Source organism: Melopsittacus undulatus, chromosome 2 (assembly GCF_012275295.1).
Source record: "Melopsittacus undulatus isolate bMelUnd1 chromosome 2, bMelUnd1.mat.Z, whole genome shotgun sequence".
Classification (NCBI taxonomy): Eukaryota; Metazoa; Chordata; class Aves; order Psittaciformes; family Psittaculidae; genus Melopsittacus; species Melopsittacus undulatus.
In genome coordinates, this window is record NC_047528.1 from 61,117,943 (window position 1) to 61,133,765 (window position 15,823).

Consider the following 15,823-nt stretch of genomic DNA (forward strand, 5'->3'; position numbering starts at 1 on the left):
AACTCTCACCCCATTTACTTAGGCCACTAAACAGCCAAATCTGACTGCTTCATGGTCCCACTCCAATCTGGCATTCTCTGAGTACCACTTACCACTGCCAACATTTTCAGCTCAACAGCAACAGTTCTTCTCTCCCAAGGGAAAATACAACGCCAGCTGCCAGCCAGCAGGGAAAAGCAGCTTCATGAAGGCGTGTGGAAGACCACCTCTGGATACTTCTGCTCTAATTCCTGCTTCTTTGTGCCCCTTAACAGCACAGCAATCTCACCTGTACTGCAGAAAGCTAAATCTCGAATAAAATTGTGGACTATATACATGGACACAATTATTCTACATGGTAGGTGTCTCACGCCAGCTCCTGCTGTGCCATCTAGTTTTATCACCAGCTACTCTGGTGTAATAGGTGATTATGTGCCCTTGGGCTGCCTAGTAATAGAAAAGGACTTTTTGCCTTCTGTACATGAAGAAAACAGCCTCCTTATGATCACTGAAACACAACTTCCCCTGTTCCCTAACACTTATGCTAATGACTCATAGAAACTCATAACTCATACCTTGAGGCGTCCCTAAAATTTGCCTGTTTCTTCCTCCCTATCTCCATGTTGGCTGTTATAAGAAGACTTCATGTGAGGGCCAAGAATTAAGAGAGGCTCTGCATAAACGCATCTTGGGGCTTGGCTAAACTAGCCAAGCAGCATGGTCCTTTGGAGTAAATTAGCAGCAGAGCAAAGCATCTCTGCTCTTGGTCCCCATGCAGCATTTCCATCCCCATTTCTAGATACTTAAGTAAGTCACACCCTCAAGCACTATTCAGGACAGCCAAAGCTAGCTGACAAAAATCAACTTTGCAGATAACTGTCCAGCCTGAGAGACAGAATTTCCTAAGAAATTCTGATTCTCAGAACAAAGGAAAAACAGTCCAACTTCTTCAGAGGTTGCCACAAGGTGTCTAATATGGATCTCATTCCTCCTTCAACTGATAAGTATTATTTGCAAGAGAACTACAGGAACATCAAACAAATTGCACTTTAACATATCTGTAATGATATATTTATATTACAGTTTATAGCATATACTCCTGGGTAAATAATACACTGCTGAGATGTTGCTGCCTCTTGTGTCAGCTCTGACATATATTTAAAAGCAACCAACCTGGCAAAACATTACTGACAAGCCCACAGAGACTAGGAAATTAAAGGTAATAACCACTCATCTGGGCTGAAACTTCATCCCTTTTCTCTCTTCCCATCCACACCTCTATGAAGCATAAGAATTAGTAGTCTGGACTTCGAGCATAAACTATCTTTTAATCTCCCCTGTAGATTTACTTTAGATTTTAACCAGTACTTTAAGGCCACATTTGTGGTTTAATTCAAAGAGACGTGGTGCCTGTAAGGTTTAGTGAAGTGCCTTGCAAAAGCATTGGACTCAGTCTTGGAAGGGAATAGCAGTGATGAAGACAGTGATAAAACTAGGGACAGAGTACAATGACATTGCAGGTTGCAGCAGCCTTCACAGAAAAATAATTGCTGCTGCTATCAGACGAATGTTCTTATCATCTAGAAAATCACCAACCAGAAATCTCAGTTTTGACTTCAAAGAAAATCCAGCACTGTCTCACCACAGGGCACTTATCACATTCATTAATTCACAGGAAAACTTCTTTTAATGTCTTGGATGCATATTTACAGCTTACTTTAAATTTCTCTTTAATATTACTTTAAAATAAGAGAAAACCACTCAAACATTCAGCTCACATAGGTTGACATACCATCCTCTGGAGATACCACAAAAAATAGGCTAAGGGTCTTTAAGATTCCTGTGACTTGTTTCCCTAATTTGCTGACTCCATAAAACAATGACTGTGGCAATCACTCCAAGCCTTAATGTTCCTAGAAATAATGTATTAGCACTTAATGCGTGGTAGTGCCACCAAGTATTGATGAAAAGTGTTACACGCAAGAACAAGTAGCCTCATCAAATGCTAATTACCAATGTGGGAGCTGAAACGGGCTTACCAATTCCAGAGTAAGACTTTTTCTTCCATAATGGTATGTGTGTAAAAAACAAGCAAATGTGCATAACAGCTGCAGCTGCATAAATAGCTGCATAAATACCCAGTTCCTTCCTGAAAAAAATTGAGCTAAATTTATATGATTTAGCATTTACTGAGGGGTTCTTGCAACCTGTATCTGTGGCTGCGGGTGAAGGTGAGGCAGAATATTATGCCAGCCTGTTCTAGTAGCTTGTTGGCCCTGATTATTTTTTGATTCACAGTAGGCCAAAAAGATCTAGGTCCTGTCTTCTGTGAATAGCCCATGCAGCTATGCAGAGAGCTGAAGAAATCATGTAAATCTATTTCCTGAGCTTCCGTTTACAGTATCCTGCAATCTAAGGATGGCTGCAAGTTAGAATAAAAAACCCCAAAACAAACCAAATATTTTTTGTCATCTTCCAAATGTTCATTTGACATTACCATCCATAAAAGTACTGATTATTCTGGTTTGCAGCTTCTTAGTTCCCCCAAATGAGGACTAATTAAGCATCATGTGGATGAGCATCATGAGAATTATATTTTATTCAGCCTTGTTTCTCTTTCAGACTAACCCTTTCAGCACTAAGCACCAGTGTCTAGCTCTTCACCACGAGGTTTTAAATGGTTTTACAGTAAATAGTTTCTTGCAATTCTGGGATCAAAGAACATGAAAAATCAAATGCAGAGAGACAGAAAAGCTTAAAGTAAAAGCTTGACCTCTAAAAGATGTTAATTTAATCCCACATTCCTAATTATCCTTTTGATAACTGCACAGTGAATTCATCAGAATCCTGTGCAATGCTTCTTGTAGGAAGTCCTCCTCCAGGGACACAGTAGTGGTAAACAAATGAACAAAACACCAAAAAACAAAAAAGAGAAAATACACTCTGTGGTAGTTTCTGCTCAAATGTCATGCTTGTACACATAGCATGTGCCGGATGGACAGGAATTTGTGGTACAGTGTAAATACCAAGAGATTGCCTTGCTTGCTCTTGAGGCTTCCGAATCAGTAGTTGACTGGCAGGTAGCATAAAGCCTCAGGATTAGCCCTGTGGAAAAATGATTTCAGTGGCAAAATGTTTTTGGGTTACCACCCTGAGGAGCATCTGGAAAAAAATATTTTGCTTTTGTTTTGCAGGCAACAGGATTTCATGCCCAGTTGAATAGCCCTTCTATAGCACAACATTCTCTCTTCCCAGATCCTGTAAAAAAAAAAAAAAGGTTTCGTGGTTCTTGAAAAGCCTTTCAAAATGATTTTGTGACAAGGGAAATTATAGGATAAAGAGAAGGCACTGTCTCTAAACCAGTAACTTCTGAAAGGCGATTTTGCTTTGACCTGGATTCTTGGTAGCTTATGTAATTGGTCAATAGATTGAAACATGTGCCTATCTGCAACGTTTTTGACAAACAATGTAAGATATCCCAATATACAGAGTATATTCAAAGACCTATTGGTAGCAAAAGGAAAGCAAAATTACAGCTTACATGCCTGCCCTAAACTCTCTGCTTGAAGAAATTTAACTCCTTCCTACCTACAAAACCCCAAAAAGAGTTTTATTTATAAAATTATTTAAAATAGAGATACAACAAATAGGCCGTGTTTGGAACCAGTTCTAAATAATTCTGAATAGAACTGGGAATATACAAAACCATGAAGTGGTTAAGGCTAAATTTTAGCAAGGTTAAATTTTAGCAAAGTCTGGTACACTGCTTTCATGACATATTTTGATCTAAATGACAGAAACACAGGCTGGACTAATATTACTTCTGTTTTGCCATTTTGAGTGGTTCAGCCTCATGAAATAGCTGCCCTGGGTTTCAGCTGTCTCACTTTCACTAATGGATGTCCAGTCAGTTGTCATTCACAGTCAGAAGTAAGTTGGATAGAATTTGGACTCCAGGCCAAAACTGAAAAATACCTGTATTTCCCTTCATATCTCGGAGCCTGTTGTGCACTTGAAAATTCAAGGTTCATTTTTAGTGTCTGAATTTTATGTATAATCTGTATGCTTCTCATGGTCAGCACATTTAGGTTATCAGTCAAGGCTCAACCAGAGTTCTGCTATTACGTTTTCTCAGCTAAAATTCAGCACTTCTAAATAACTGATAAGGAGTCACACTTCCATATGATTTATATAGCAAGACACTTCAAGGAACATTTTTAATTTCAAATACTGTCACTCTTTGGGACTGGAACTGTGCAAGACATTATTCTCAGCTTTTCCTGAACATGTGGCCTCTGATTAGGAGCCTGTACTACCACTCACAGATACAAATGGACTTCTTGTGCATGGTGATGAGTCGTTCGAAACACACATAGGAGATCCTTTCTTCCTCACTCAACTGTTATCCTGGGGTACACAAAGCCATGCTTCATTATTCATGAGAAGCATTTTCTGTCAAAAAACAGGGGATCTGGAGCAGTGCTGACCTATGACCTTTCCAAATAGCAGGGTAGAATAATTCATAAAGGGTGGAAATGGAAGCAAGACAAGCCATCTGAGGCTTAAGCACGATTACTGTCCAAGGGGACCTTCCCCGCTCCCCGGGGAGTCTCAGTTACGAACCGCTCCTCTGCACCTGTAATCGAATTCAGCTTCTGCTCCATCACAGGACTGCAGCACTATTTACATTTTCAATAAAAATCTATTTTGCCAGCATGATAGGACATTCGGCATGATGGACAGTCACTATTACCTTTTAGATGGAGATCTTACACTTAATGAGTGATACTCAGAATGCAACAAAAAGCATACAAGAAGTAAATTTGGCTTGAAGCAAAACTAAGATCCCAGCATTGCCTCTTTGAAAAGAAATGCTTTCTATCCTTGCTATTGTAGTCTTCCAGTTACTATTTTATCCAGCTGAGGTGGCTGGAAGTTGATTCTTCCACCTTTGAGTGTCCCTGGGTTCGCAGTCAATGAATACAGTTTTCTGACCATGACTCATTTCAAAATGCACCTTGGTTTTTGGGAAACAGCTGAGTTGGTTCTATTAAAGAAAATTAATATATTACAGAATACTTGTAGTGTTCAATTATTAAATTAATGATATGAAGAAATGCTTTAAAAACATGTGATTTCATACTCTGGTCTGCCTGTCAATGCTCAATATGCATAAATTTGTGCCCTCCTGGAGAAGCAGCAGGCTTATAATAGTTAAATAACTACATAAAAACAAAAAAAATGTGAGTTTTGCATGAAAGTCTGGTTTCAATTCACAAAAAATTGACAAAAGCCACAGGAATACAGTACTATGCATGAAATCACTTCTAAAGTGTGGAATATATTTCACGTTTATTGAAACATGCGAAACTTGCACCTAAATTTTAAGTTTCAACAGTAAGAAACCCTTGGTGTCTCCTTTTCCTCTCATGTCAGCAGGGACAAAACAGGTGCCCTTGACATAGGAGCCTCAGGTCTAGGAGGAAAATGGATGCTTGTTTTGCTGGGCACCAGCCAGTTGCCTGAGGTAGGAGACTGGATGCCATTCAAGAACTCCTGTAATTGAATTCTGCTTGTTCAAAAGACAGGCTATAGGAAAACTGTGTCAAACATTTTAAAAATGTAGAACCCCCACCCCTGGCAAGCTAAATACCAATCCTGATATGTACCAGAGAAGCTCATACCTAATAAACGGAACAAAATACCTTTATTTCTTTTTATGAAGAAATCTGTTAAATAAACACTAATAAGGTGTCTGGAATCTTCAAGGATGTGATACAAAGACACAATAAAACAAATCTAGATTTTAATATTGAAAGGAAAGGCATAAAGTTGCTAGGCAGTCACCACTGAAACTGTAAATTTGTTGCTTCCTCTATAAGAAATATGCTTTGGCTGAATTTGCTGTTACAAACTAGCAGGGGCCCAAGAAGATTATAGAGAGAACTACTCAAGTGCTGTGATGATGCCTTGCAGGGCAGAGAGGTTTTTCTTTAAGCAAGGAAACAAAAAGCGAGACATCTTCCTGCAGCAGAGCTCACCAGTAAGTTTGGTAGCTACCGGCACAACCTTCCTACCAACCTGCCCATGCTTCCAGCAATGCCCCTGAGCACTTCTGAAGCAGAAGTAGAATCAGTCTGCAGATTGTCAAGACATCAAACCCTGAACAAGATGTACAGGACATTTACCTTAAAAATGCCAAACACAAAATAAAATGGTCTGAAGTCAAGATTCTCACTGCCCTGAAAGCCTTGATGCAAATGCTCAGGGGCCCATTGTTTATGCTATGTTTGCTGTTGTGCAGCCACGTGAATAAAAGTGCTGAAATTATTTTCTGTCTAAGGCTGCAGCATCATTAATTGTTTCAAAGCCATGTCAGGTCTTAGCAGATGGTAGAAAGGGAACTGAATTTCTGACATTTTTAATTAAAACATAACCCCTATTATCATGGGATTAATAGTTATACAAATAAGGCTGCACAATTTTAATGTGTATTTGATAAGAGGCAAATTCAGGACTCTTTGTAAACCTAAGAAGGCTAAAAGCAGGTCAATTTGCTGAGGTGAGCAGCTCCAGACAGGATGCCTTCAAAACCAGAGAGAGGGAAAACACAGTGTTCAGGAACCTCAATTCTGAGCAGTGAGAGCCACTGAGGGAGCCTCAAGTCCTCAACAGCACTTGCCCAGGAATTGGCAGCTCCTTGGTTTGGAAGGCCAGGTCTACCAGAGTCTGGTGGAGCTGGTTTGACAAGGGAGGCGAAGAGCTACTTTGATAGGAGACTTGAGAGGCTGGTCAAGGCAGCTTTAAACTAGATGTGTTGGGGGACGGGGACACCAATTACGTGTCTTCCCACTCAGTGCAAAGGACCCAACCAATTTCCCTGTGGGCTGTGTTTCAATAAACAGAATTTGTTACAAGGAACATGGGGCCACTCTTGTCCCCTACCACTTCTGCCTAAATGCCATAATGGTCTGTGAACAAGTGAGGTTTTGCATACCAGTTGTTCTGTTAAAACAGGGGAGTATAGTCAAAGCACTTTCTGCTTCATGGTCTAATTTTTGCAGTTTACTAGCTTAGAATGAGTTTTCACATAACTCTAGCAAAGGGTGCACATGGTGTTTCCTTTGACTAGCATAAGAACAGAAAAGCCACAGTCTGTCACATCTCTGTAAAGTCCAAATGTGTCACTCTGAGTGCCAAAAACCTGTGTGTCATTTAGCTTGACAAGCTTGAGACCCTCACTTGTGTCTAGTGCTTGTGCTGCTTCACAGATGTCCCAGGACATCTTGGCACATATGCTGCTTTGTGTGCCCTGCTGAGGGCTGGAAGGAGAGGGAAAGCCTTACAGCACAGGCGCCCTGCCTGGAAAAGGCTAAATTACAGTTGGACAGAGCTATGTCTCTGGCTTCTACATGTAGATGAGATGAGGTGACCCCATGACCCCATCACATGAGGGAGGTAAGCAGCTGAGGTAGGAGCAGGGGGTGCTGCTCCGCCACAGCAGTGTCCCCTTTAGCACACTGTTTCAGCTGGCCCTGTGGCGCACATTGGCATGCACATGGGAACACTGCTTTCCCTGGTGTCCTAGAGAACCTGTGCTGCAGGGGCATTGGGCTCATGTCCTAGGTGGCAGTGGGACACAGCTGTCTCCCAAAGGGAAGACCCACCAGTACTCAAATGGATAGCAAGCATTCATGCCCAAGGTAGTCCCTGCACTTTGATGTTTATCTCCCTTCATGCACTGCCCTCTCCTAGATGTCTACACCGATACCAGCGTAGGCTGTAACGTAGATTGCTTCCTGCTCCAGGCTGCCACATGGGAAGGAATTGATCCACATCTGTCCCTGTATGTGGGCACAGGTGTGAAGAGCAGGAAGGCATGGCCAGGGAGAGGAAAAGGGCAAGGGTGGCTTCCTTCAGCAGAGAAATCATGGAATCATAGAATCAGCTAGGTTGAAAAGACCTTTAAGATCATTGAACCCAACCTTTATCCCAGGACTGCCAAAGCCACCACTAAACCATGTCACTGAGGCCTCATCTACATAGTTTTTGAACACTTCCAGGGGTGGTGATTCCACCACTTCCCTAGGCAGCCTGATTCAATGGCTGAGCACCCTTTTGGTGAAGAATTTTTTCCTAATATCCCACCTAAACCTCCCCTGGCTATTGCTTGTTGCCTGGGAGGAAACAAACCCCCAGCTCACTACAACCTCCTTTCAGGTAGTTGTAGAAAGTGATAAAGTTCCCCCTGAGCTTTCTCTTCTCCAGACTAAACAACCCCAGTTCCCTCAGCAGCTCCTCATCACACTTGTGCTCCAGACCATTCACCAGCTCCTCATCACACTTGTGCTCCAGACCCTTCACCAGCTTTGCTGCCCTTTTCTGGACCCACTCCAGTGAAGGGCCCAGAAATGAACATAATGATGGGTGGGAATACCCTGCCATCCTTAGGTTACTTCAGTTCCAGAAAGCAGTGTATACCTCTACAGCTGGTCTGTAGAGGGAACTGTGACTGCTAGTCTGCACACTAAGGGTGTAGATGGCTGAGCAGGAAGGCCGAGTCAGAAAAGATTTGGGAGTATTACTATTATTACTCTCCATTCTTTTGTCCACCTTCAAACTGCAAACTGCCACTTGGATTCCCTTATTTACAGAAGCAGTGAGCATTTACAAGGTGTTTCAGTGCATCACTGAGTTTGGCTCCTGTTTCTGCTAGCCACCCAGAAGCAGCCTCTCAGAAGCTCTTTTTCTGGGACCTGTGGGGATGTTCAGGAGGTTCCTCCTCTGTCCTCTCCTTCAACAGGGGGAAAGATGAAAGGGCTGCACCCTCAGCACGTGTGATAGTTTAAAACTTCCTTGGCTGTTTCTGCACAGTAGCTACTCACTGGGTACAACACTTGTAAAAGTACAGCACATTTGCTTATCTTCCAATGATCTGTAGGGAAATAAACACTCAAAAAATCTTCTTTATTCCCAGTGTGTGAATTCCATACTGACATTGCTACCCTTCAGGGTAACAGGGTCACTCAAAATGCTTCCTTCCTACAACAGAAAGTGATGCAACATAAGCTGCATTACTTCAAGCAAGTGTAGGATTACTTCTTTACTTTTTAAATGTGCTAGATTATTGTGAACCAAATTTAGCTTTATCCTCTGGCTCCTCATGCTTGCCCCTGATTAACACAAGGACAGGAATGGCAGATGCCAAGTACTGTCACATCAGGACAACACCACTGTGCAGCTGCTTTGTGCACGGACCAGTCACATTGGAAGAGGCGAGGCAACAGCATGCTGTCCACTAAGGGCACCAAAATCCCACCTCCACCCTAACCTTACCTGGGCTGGGGCGCTGGAGGAGAGGTGGGTCAGGTCCCCAATCCTGGCGGCTGCCCGCGGGTCGCTGGAGCTGATGAGGACAGGGGCACTGATCTCCATGGAGTGCCGGTTGCTGGTGGCCTGTGAGGACTTGTGTGTCATGCTGAGGGCAGTGAAGGAGTGGCGCTTCTTGGTGTTCTTCTTGCCCTCCGCCTGCCTCTGGGCCGCCCCGGCTGCCCCGGCACCAGTCAGTGTGGAGCACGGTGCCAGGCCCACCGCTGATGCTGCTGCCACTGCTGCCGGCTCCGTCGTCAGCAGCACGTCGCAGCCAGAGGCGGCTGCCGAGCATGTCTTGTCCATCTCGATGAGCTGCTTGGCAGATTCATTCAGCTAGGAACAGAGGAAAGGGGAAGACTGAAAAAGACTGAGAAAAGAAAGGAAGGGGGATGTTGACAGCTTGCTGATGGAACATGCTGGACCTGCCTGGGCCTTCCTCCCTAAAGTACCATGATCTGTTCCTGGTGGCCTACCCCAGCCCCAGCTGCAACCCCAGCAGGTGGATCACGCTGAGCACTGAAACGTGGTGGCTTTTCCCATAGAGCAGAGTTTGGGGTGCTATACATGCCTGCAGGGCTTGCTGCAGGGTGGATCTGCCCTAGCAAAATGGGTGCTTGGGGCAGGTCCCAGACTTAGCCTTGTTTAATACCCTGTCCACCATCTTTCAGAAGGGCATTCAGGTCCCCAGTAGGCACACTAGCATGTTTTGTTTCCCAAACCCTGCCCCAAGCCAAGGGTTTTTGTCCAGCTCCAGGGTGATGCTCAATCTATTTAATTTTCTGAAGCTGGGTGAGTTATTTCCATTCACTTTTTAATGCCAGAATAATCAAGAGGGGCAGAATAAACATTCGGGAGAGTTAAGCTGGAATCAGACACCGCAAATTGGTGTGCATCAAGCTATGACATTTAAAAAAATGGCATTCCTCAAAATAGCTTGTCCCAGGCTGCAGAGGTAGATCTGGTGGAAGGAGGCAAGAGCCTCTTCATCAATGTCTCATTATTCCCAGGTCCACTATAGGCCTATGCTTGAAATTTGCTGCACAGGGTTTTGATCTAGGAGTACAGCTTCCAAATCCTTTCAGTTTTATCTCCCTGCCTCCCACCTGACACAGGTTATTCAAACACAGACACAAATTGAAGGCATTTTTTTCCAGCTCTATGAACTCAACTGGGGAAGAGCATGATGGCTACTGGAAGACTTGCTCAGGGTACGACTTGAAAAACTGGTCTCATCAGTCCCCCCAAAGGGTGTAAAACTTGGCCTACACCTGGTGGAGACAGCAGAGCACCAGGACCTTCAGGCCAGTTTTTAACCTGCTGTTCCTCATTCAATCCACACTCAAAGATAACCTCATGCCTATAAACGCTAAAGGCGTGCGGGGTGCAACAATCCTACTGCTGAAGCCTCTTACCTTCTAACCACCATAACTGATACAGAAAAGCTATGCCTTACATAGTTGGAGAGATTATAGGCGTATAGGGGTGCTACAGTCACTGATGGTACATGAAGAGTGCTCTGGAGTCAGCAGTGCTTTCTGCGCAGCACTCATTGCCAACAGATCTTCCCTCAAGGGGTTCTAACAGCTGAGGGAAAATGCCACAGCAGACTTTTGTATTAAAATAGGATGCACTGCAATATGTTTGCATTTAATGAATAAAAACAACATATGAAAAAGGGAGCCATGGCTAATGTACACGTGCTTTTGCACACACTGCTATTCTGAGACCCACATAAACCAGAAGGGCATGTAATACTATTCTGGACCAAAACTAGGCTATTTTTGTTTCTGTAACCACTGTATGAGTTTCAGCAGTATTCAAGAAACTCAGTCGAGGACAAGGTCTTCTCAGAGTCTAGATAAAAAAAAGAATAGTTGCTGCTCCTAGCCAAGACAATGTAGGAACCTAATACAGGTGAAAATAAAAGGGAAAAAGAGAGGGATGGGTAAGATTACAATAGAAGTGTGCAGTTAAACAAAAGTGTAATTGAGTAGTTTTTATGACTCCCAACCACTGCTGGGAGTCACAGTGCTGTAAATATAAATACGAACTAGATATTGCTAGCCTTATGCCAGTCCTCCTAAGTTTGAAAGCACTTCTGATTCCACAAGGACTCATTCTGAGTAACGGGCAATAAACACTCTAGCACTTGGAAAGTAAACATCAACTTGCAAGGTCCTTCATTCTGTGACAGCTTCCACCAAGTCAACCAAGAGCCTCCAATTAATGATGCTCTACTACTGTCAGAGCTGCTGGGAGTCCTGTAACCATTCAATTAGCAGGCGATTTCCCCAGCTGCACTCTCCAACTAGAGACCATGCTTACAGCCAGCATAGTGCATTGCACCTGCCAATTTTTGCCAATAACAGCTGATCCCATTTCAGACTCTTAAAGAATGTCCATTATTTCCCACTTCATCATTCTCTAAATTGGTACAACCTAATATTTGCCAGCAGGCTCCAAGTTGCAAGGAAACCAGATGGCTCCTCTCCCTTAAGTAGGTGTTACAGCTCCGCTTACTCAATTGATGGAGATTGTCTAGCTGAATTATTTGAAATATAAGGAGAAAAAGAGAAAGACATCAAATATGCATGATTATTTTCTACATCAGAGCGTGAGGAAATACTTCGCTAATGAACAGCAGGAAAAAAACCACATATTTTAACTATTTTAAGTTGTTAAACATAGAGTTAAAATAAAGGATTCAGAACTTCCTGATTTTACAACAATGCTCTATACGAACAATGAAGTGCTCCAGCTCTTGGTATCAACACTTTGATTCTCTTGTAAGAATTAGCTTATAAATCCCACTGTCTGGGATCTAATGTAACACTAAAGCTGTTCTTTTCAAAACAACAAAATCCATTACTTTTTTGTTCAAAGCAAATCTAGTTTAAAAGGTCAGTTAAGAGAGCTAGCATCTAAATATGGGCCGATAAAACAATAGCCCTCTATTGATATAAATGAAATCACTCTCAGTAGAAGATTAAAGGCAAAAAGAAAATCCCACCCCAAAATAGTCAAGCTAATGAACTTCTGGGAATGTCAAAGTTCTCCTGAAATACTGGAAAAAAAAATATTTGGTCTGCCAAGATAAAAAATGCTTTATAGCTTCACAACTTTATTTTTGTAGAGAAATGTTTTTAAACAGCTTTGCCCACAGATGCTGGAAAGTACTTCCCAAATAGGCTATGAATACCAGAGAAAAGGTTCTGCTTACTACAGCGTAAAAGCAAATGGTGCTGCCCCTTCACACAGAACTTTTAGAAAGCCTTTTCAAAACATAATCATGACTGCTGCTAATTTCTTATTTTAAACTCTGAGTATGTAAACAAACATTGGTTTCTTGTGTCTGTCATCTGATCTTCAGGCAGATCTGCTTCCAGAGGAGAAGCTTAATGGAAAGTTCTGACCCACAGTCAGTCTTAGGAATTTGACATTTCTGGAAGGCTGTAGCTCTTACAACAAACTCTAATACCACAAATCAACTTTCTTGCCCATTTTCGATCCCTCCTCTAGAAAGAACCTAGGTTTGAAATTCTGGTCCCACTAAGTCCAAATCTTCAAGTGCCCTTGAGACTGCAGCAGGACTGATTTTACCCCAAATCCATTCCGTAACAAGGCCATGTCCTAGAAACGTCAATATGTGATTTAGAGGGACAAAGCCTGGATCTGAATACTAAAGCAGTCAAACATTCTCAACAGCCCTGTAATCCTAGTTCTGGGAATGCAAAACCTTGTGAGGGCAAGCCTTGTAATAGCTGAGGGACCCTACTGCTCAAGAGATGTGATGAAATGGTACCGTAAAACTGTTCACAGGGTCTCAGTCATTGTTGACTGCAGGTGTTGCATGCAGAGATAAGGATGCACCAGCCTTAGTTACAGAGCTACTGTGCCTCCTTCTCAGGGCACCATTCTCCAGATGCAAGGAACTGTACTGGAGTCAGCTCCAGCTTGTCTGGTTTTAAAAGGAAAGAAGGGTGTGTGTGGAATACCTCTGTGCACAGAGCCTTGTTCACCTCCAAACAACCTTTTACCACAAAGGCAGCAGTAATCAAGCTCTGTTCATTAAAAATTTGCTGACCTTGATCAGGGATCCACACTTGTTTCCCTGCTACAATGCAAGCTGTCATGTCTTTGGCCTCCAGCCAGGCAGACTGTGCAATATGAAATAAGGGAGAGGTTTTTTCTTCTTCTGGCTTTTAGATATGACTGTTTTAGATATTGTACTTGAGGCTTTACCATATGTGTGACAAAGGCACAAACATTAAGCTATCTCACTCAGGACTCCTCTGCTGCCAATTTGTTTCTTTTTATTAATCTCTTGGTAAACCTCATTTTTTTTTCCTGCAGAATGCATTATGGTGACTTTCTCTCTCCCTCTGTTTCTGTTGCACATGCTTGCATACACTCACACATATATACACAACCCAGCTCATGATACATGTGGGTTTAAAAGGGACTACTTGTAAACAGCTTCAACATATTTCTTTGTTAAGAATGAGGGGAGAGAAACTGTCATCTGCACTGACTACCCCCTTAGTCACTTAGGTAGGATTTAATATGCCCTTTATATACCAATGTGATTTAATGAGCTATAGTTTCAATGGGCAGCGTTATGCTTCTACTTACATGCCCCCAGCTGGGATGAATAATGAGGAAAAGCTACTTCTTGTCCAGTGCAGGCCATAATCAATTCTAGTTTTAGTCCATATGACAAATTATTACTGTAGAACTTACTGTTGTTATTATAGAACAAGATAGGAGCATGAGAAATTTAGGTCAGGTTTAAATAATTAACTTTTACTGCATCTCCCTTGACAAATACATCACTGCATTTACTAATCCATGGTAGTGGCAAATCATTCTAGCTCAGTTTAGAGCTCCCAGGGACACCTTGATGCAACACAGCAGCTCCTGGGTTATTGCAGTTCACCGACAGTGCTGTATTCTGTAAAAGAGAGGACACTAGGTCTTATTCTACTATTGAATACTCTTAGCTTTGTAGACATTTAGGTCTGGGTAAGGGATTAGTTTCTTACTGGTATCCGACCTATCAAAGGGAGGACCACACTCTGTGTCTGGTTGAGCAACATACTTCAGTGCATACTTGACACTGTGCAGGCCAAAGTGTCACTAATGGAACTAAAATGCCATTTTTTTCTGAATAAAGAAGGATTGCAGTTACACATGTGCTTCAGCATTTTGTTAAACTGGAACCAATTTGAAGCAGAAAGGATAGTTTAGTAAGACTTCCAGGAAAACAATACTTCATTTGCTGCATATGCTTTTTTTCTGTCTTTATGGAAAGTATTAAGAGCTTCTCAAATACAGGTGTACAATCAGAAATATGTTACTTCAGGCCTTTTTAAAAGAGAAAAGTTACAAACCCCAACAAATCAATTCATATGTAATGAAAAAGAACAAATTGTTAAAAAAAGTATCCTGCCCAAGGTTTTGGGAAGGAACCACTGAGCCGAGCAAAATAAAAATTAAAATTATTAATAAAACTTCTTCACAATGTCCCCTTGAAAAACTGAAAATATTTTCACCTAGGTACTGCTAATTTTCATACTTCACGGTTCATAAATATTGAGAAGCCCACACCTATCTGAATTTTATGCCTTACAGAAACTTCGGCAATTTGCAGTTCCATAGCTGATTTTGTGATTAAAATAAACAGGCTGAGTTTATTACTGCATTTTCACTTCAGAGTAGTTACTTTCAGGAAATATTAAGTTCTTATGCCCTCATTAAATTAGTTTCACTAGTATTATAACTTATGTTCTGAAGCACAGTGAAGTTATTAAGTAAGTGAGGGCATAACTACACAAGAGTCTCCCGTCTCTGCTTGGTCCCTGGGAGGACTGCATCTGTGAAAGCACTTTCATCCCCAAAAAGCAGCATTTCAGAAAGCTAAAACAGCTTTTCCTTACTATTATCCCTACTGGAAAATGCAGGAAACCACTTTTCTTCTACTGTAGCCAAGTAGCAAAACATCCCTTGACTCAAATGGCCGCCAGGTGAAAGTACATAATACTTTACCTAATACTTTACATGTACATCGGGTAAGTTAGTACAGCGGATGCACAGCAGTTCCAAGGGCTTAATAATGGCATATTAGCAGAAAAAAGTTATGCCAGAGGTTCTTCAAACAAGTCATATTGAATGCATCTGTAATTTTCATCTTTTATATGTTTTGCAAATTCAGATTCAAAATTGTTTAGAGAAAGCCTCCAGAGTTCTCCATGGACAGTTTAAATTCATTAGATAGAAGTTGCAAAATCCTATCTATCTCAATTATTCATTTAGGCACCATCTTCTAATGAAGACTCCTTAGTAAGGCACAGTTCAAAAGAAAATATAGCTAAACCAAAGCATTATTCAATGTTTTTGTGTTAATTTCTAACAATCCGCTATTGCCTTTTCTAATTTATTGCCAGGGAGGGACAAGCAAATGTGGAACAGATTT

The 15,823-nt window shown here is 41.9% G+C and overlaps 1 protein-coding gene across 1 annotated transcript in view; it reads right to left on the reverse strand.

Annotated features, from left to right (window-relative positions):
• The window catches only part of SH3RF3 (SH3 domain containing ring finger 3), a 246,859-nt gene that overhangs the window by 51,160 nt on the left and 179,876 nt on the right, over positions 1–15,823 (reverse strand). Inside the window, exon 5 of the mRNA XM_034074640.1 lies at positions 9,316–9,684. Coding sequence (XP_033930531.1) covers positions 9,316–9,684 — 369 coding nt within the window. The remainder of the gene's footprint in view (positions 1–9,315; positions 9,685–15,823) is intronic.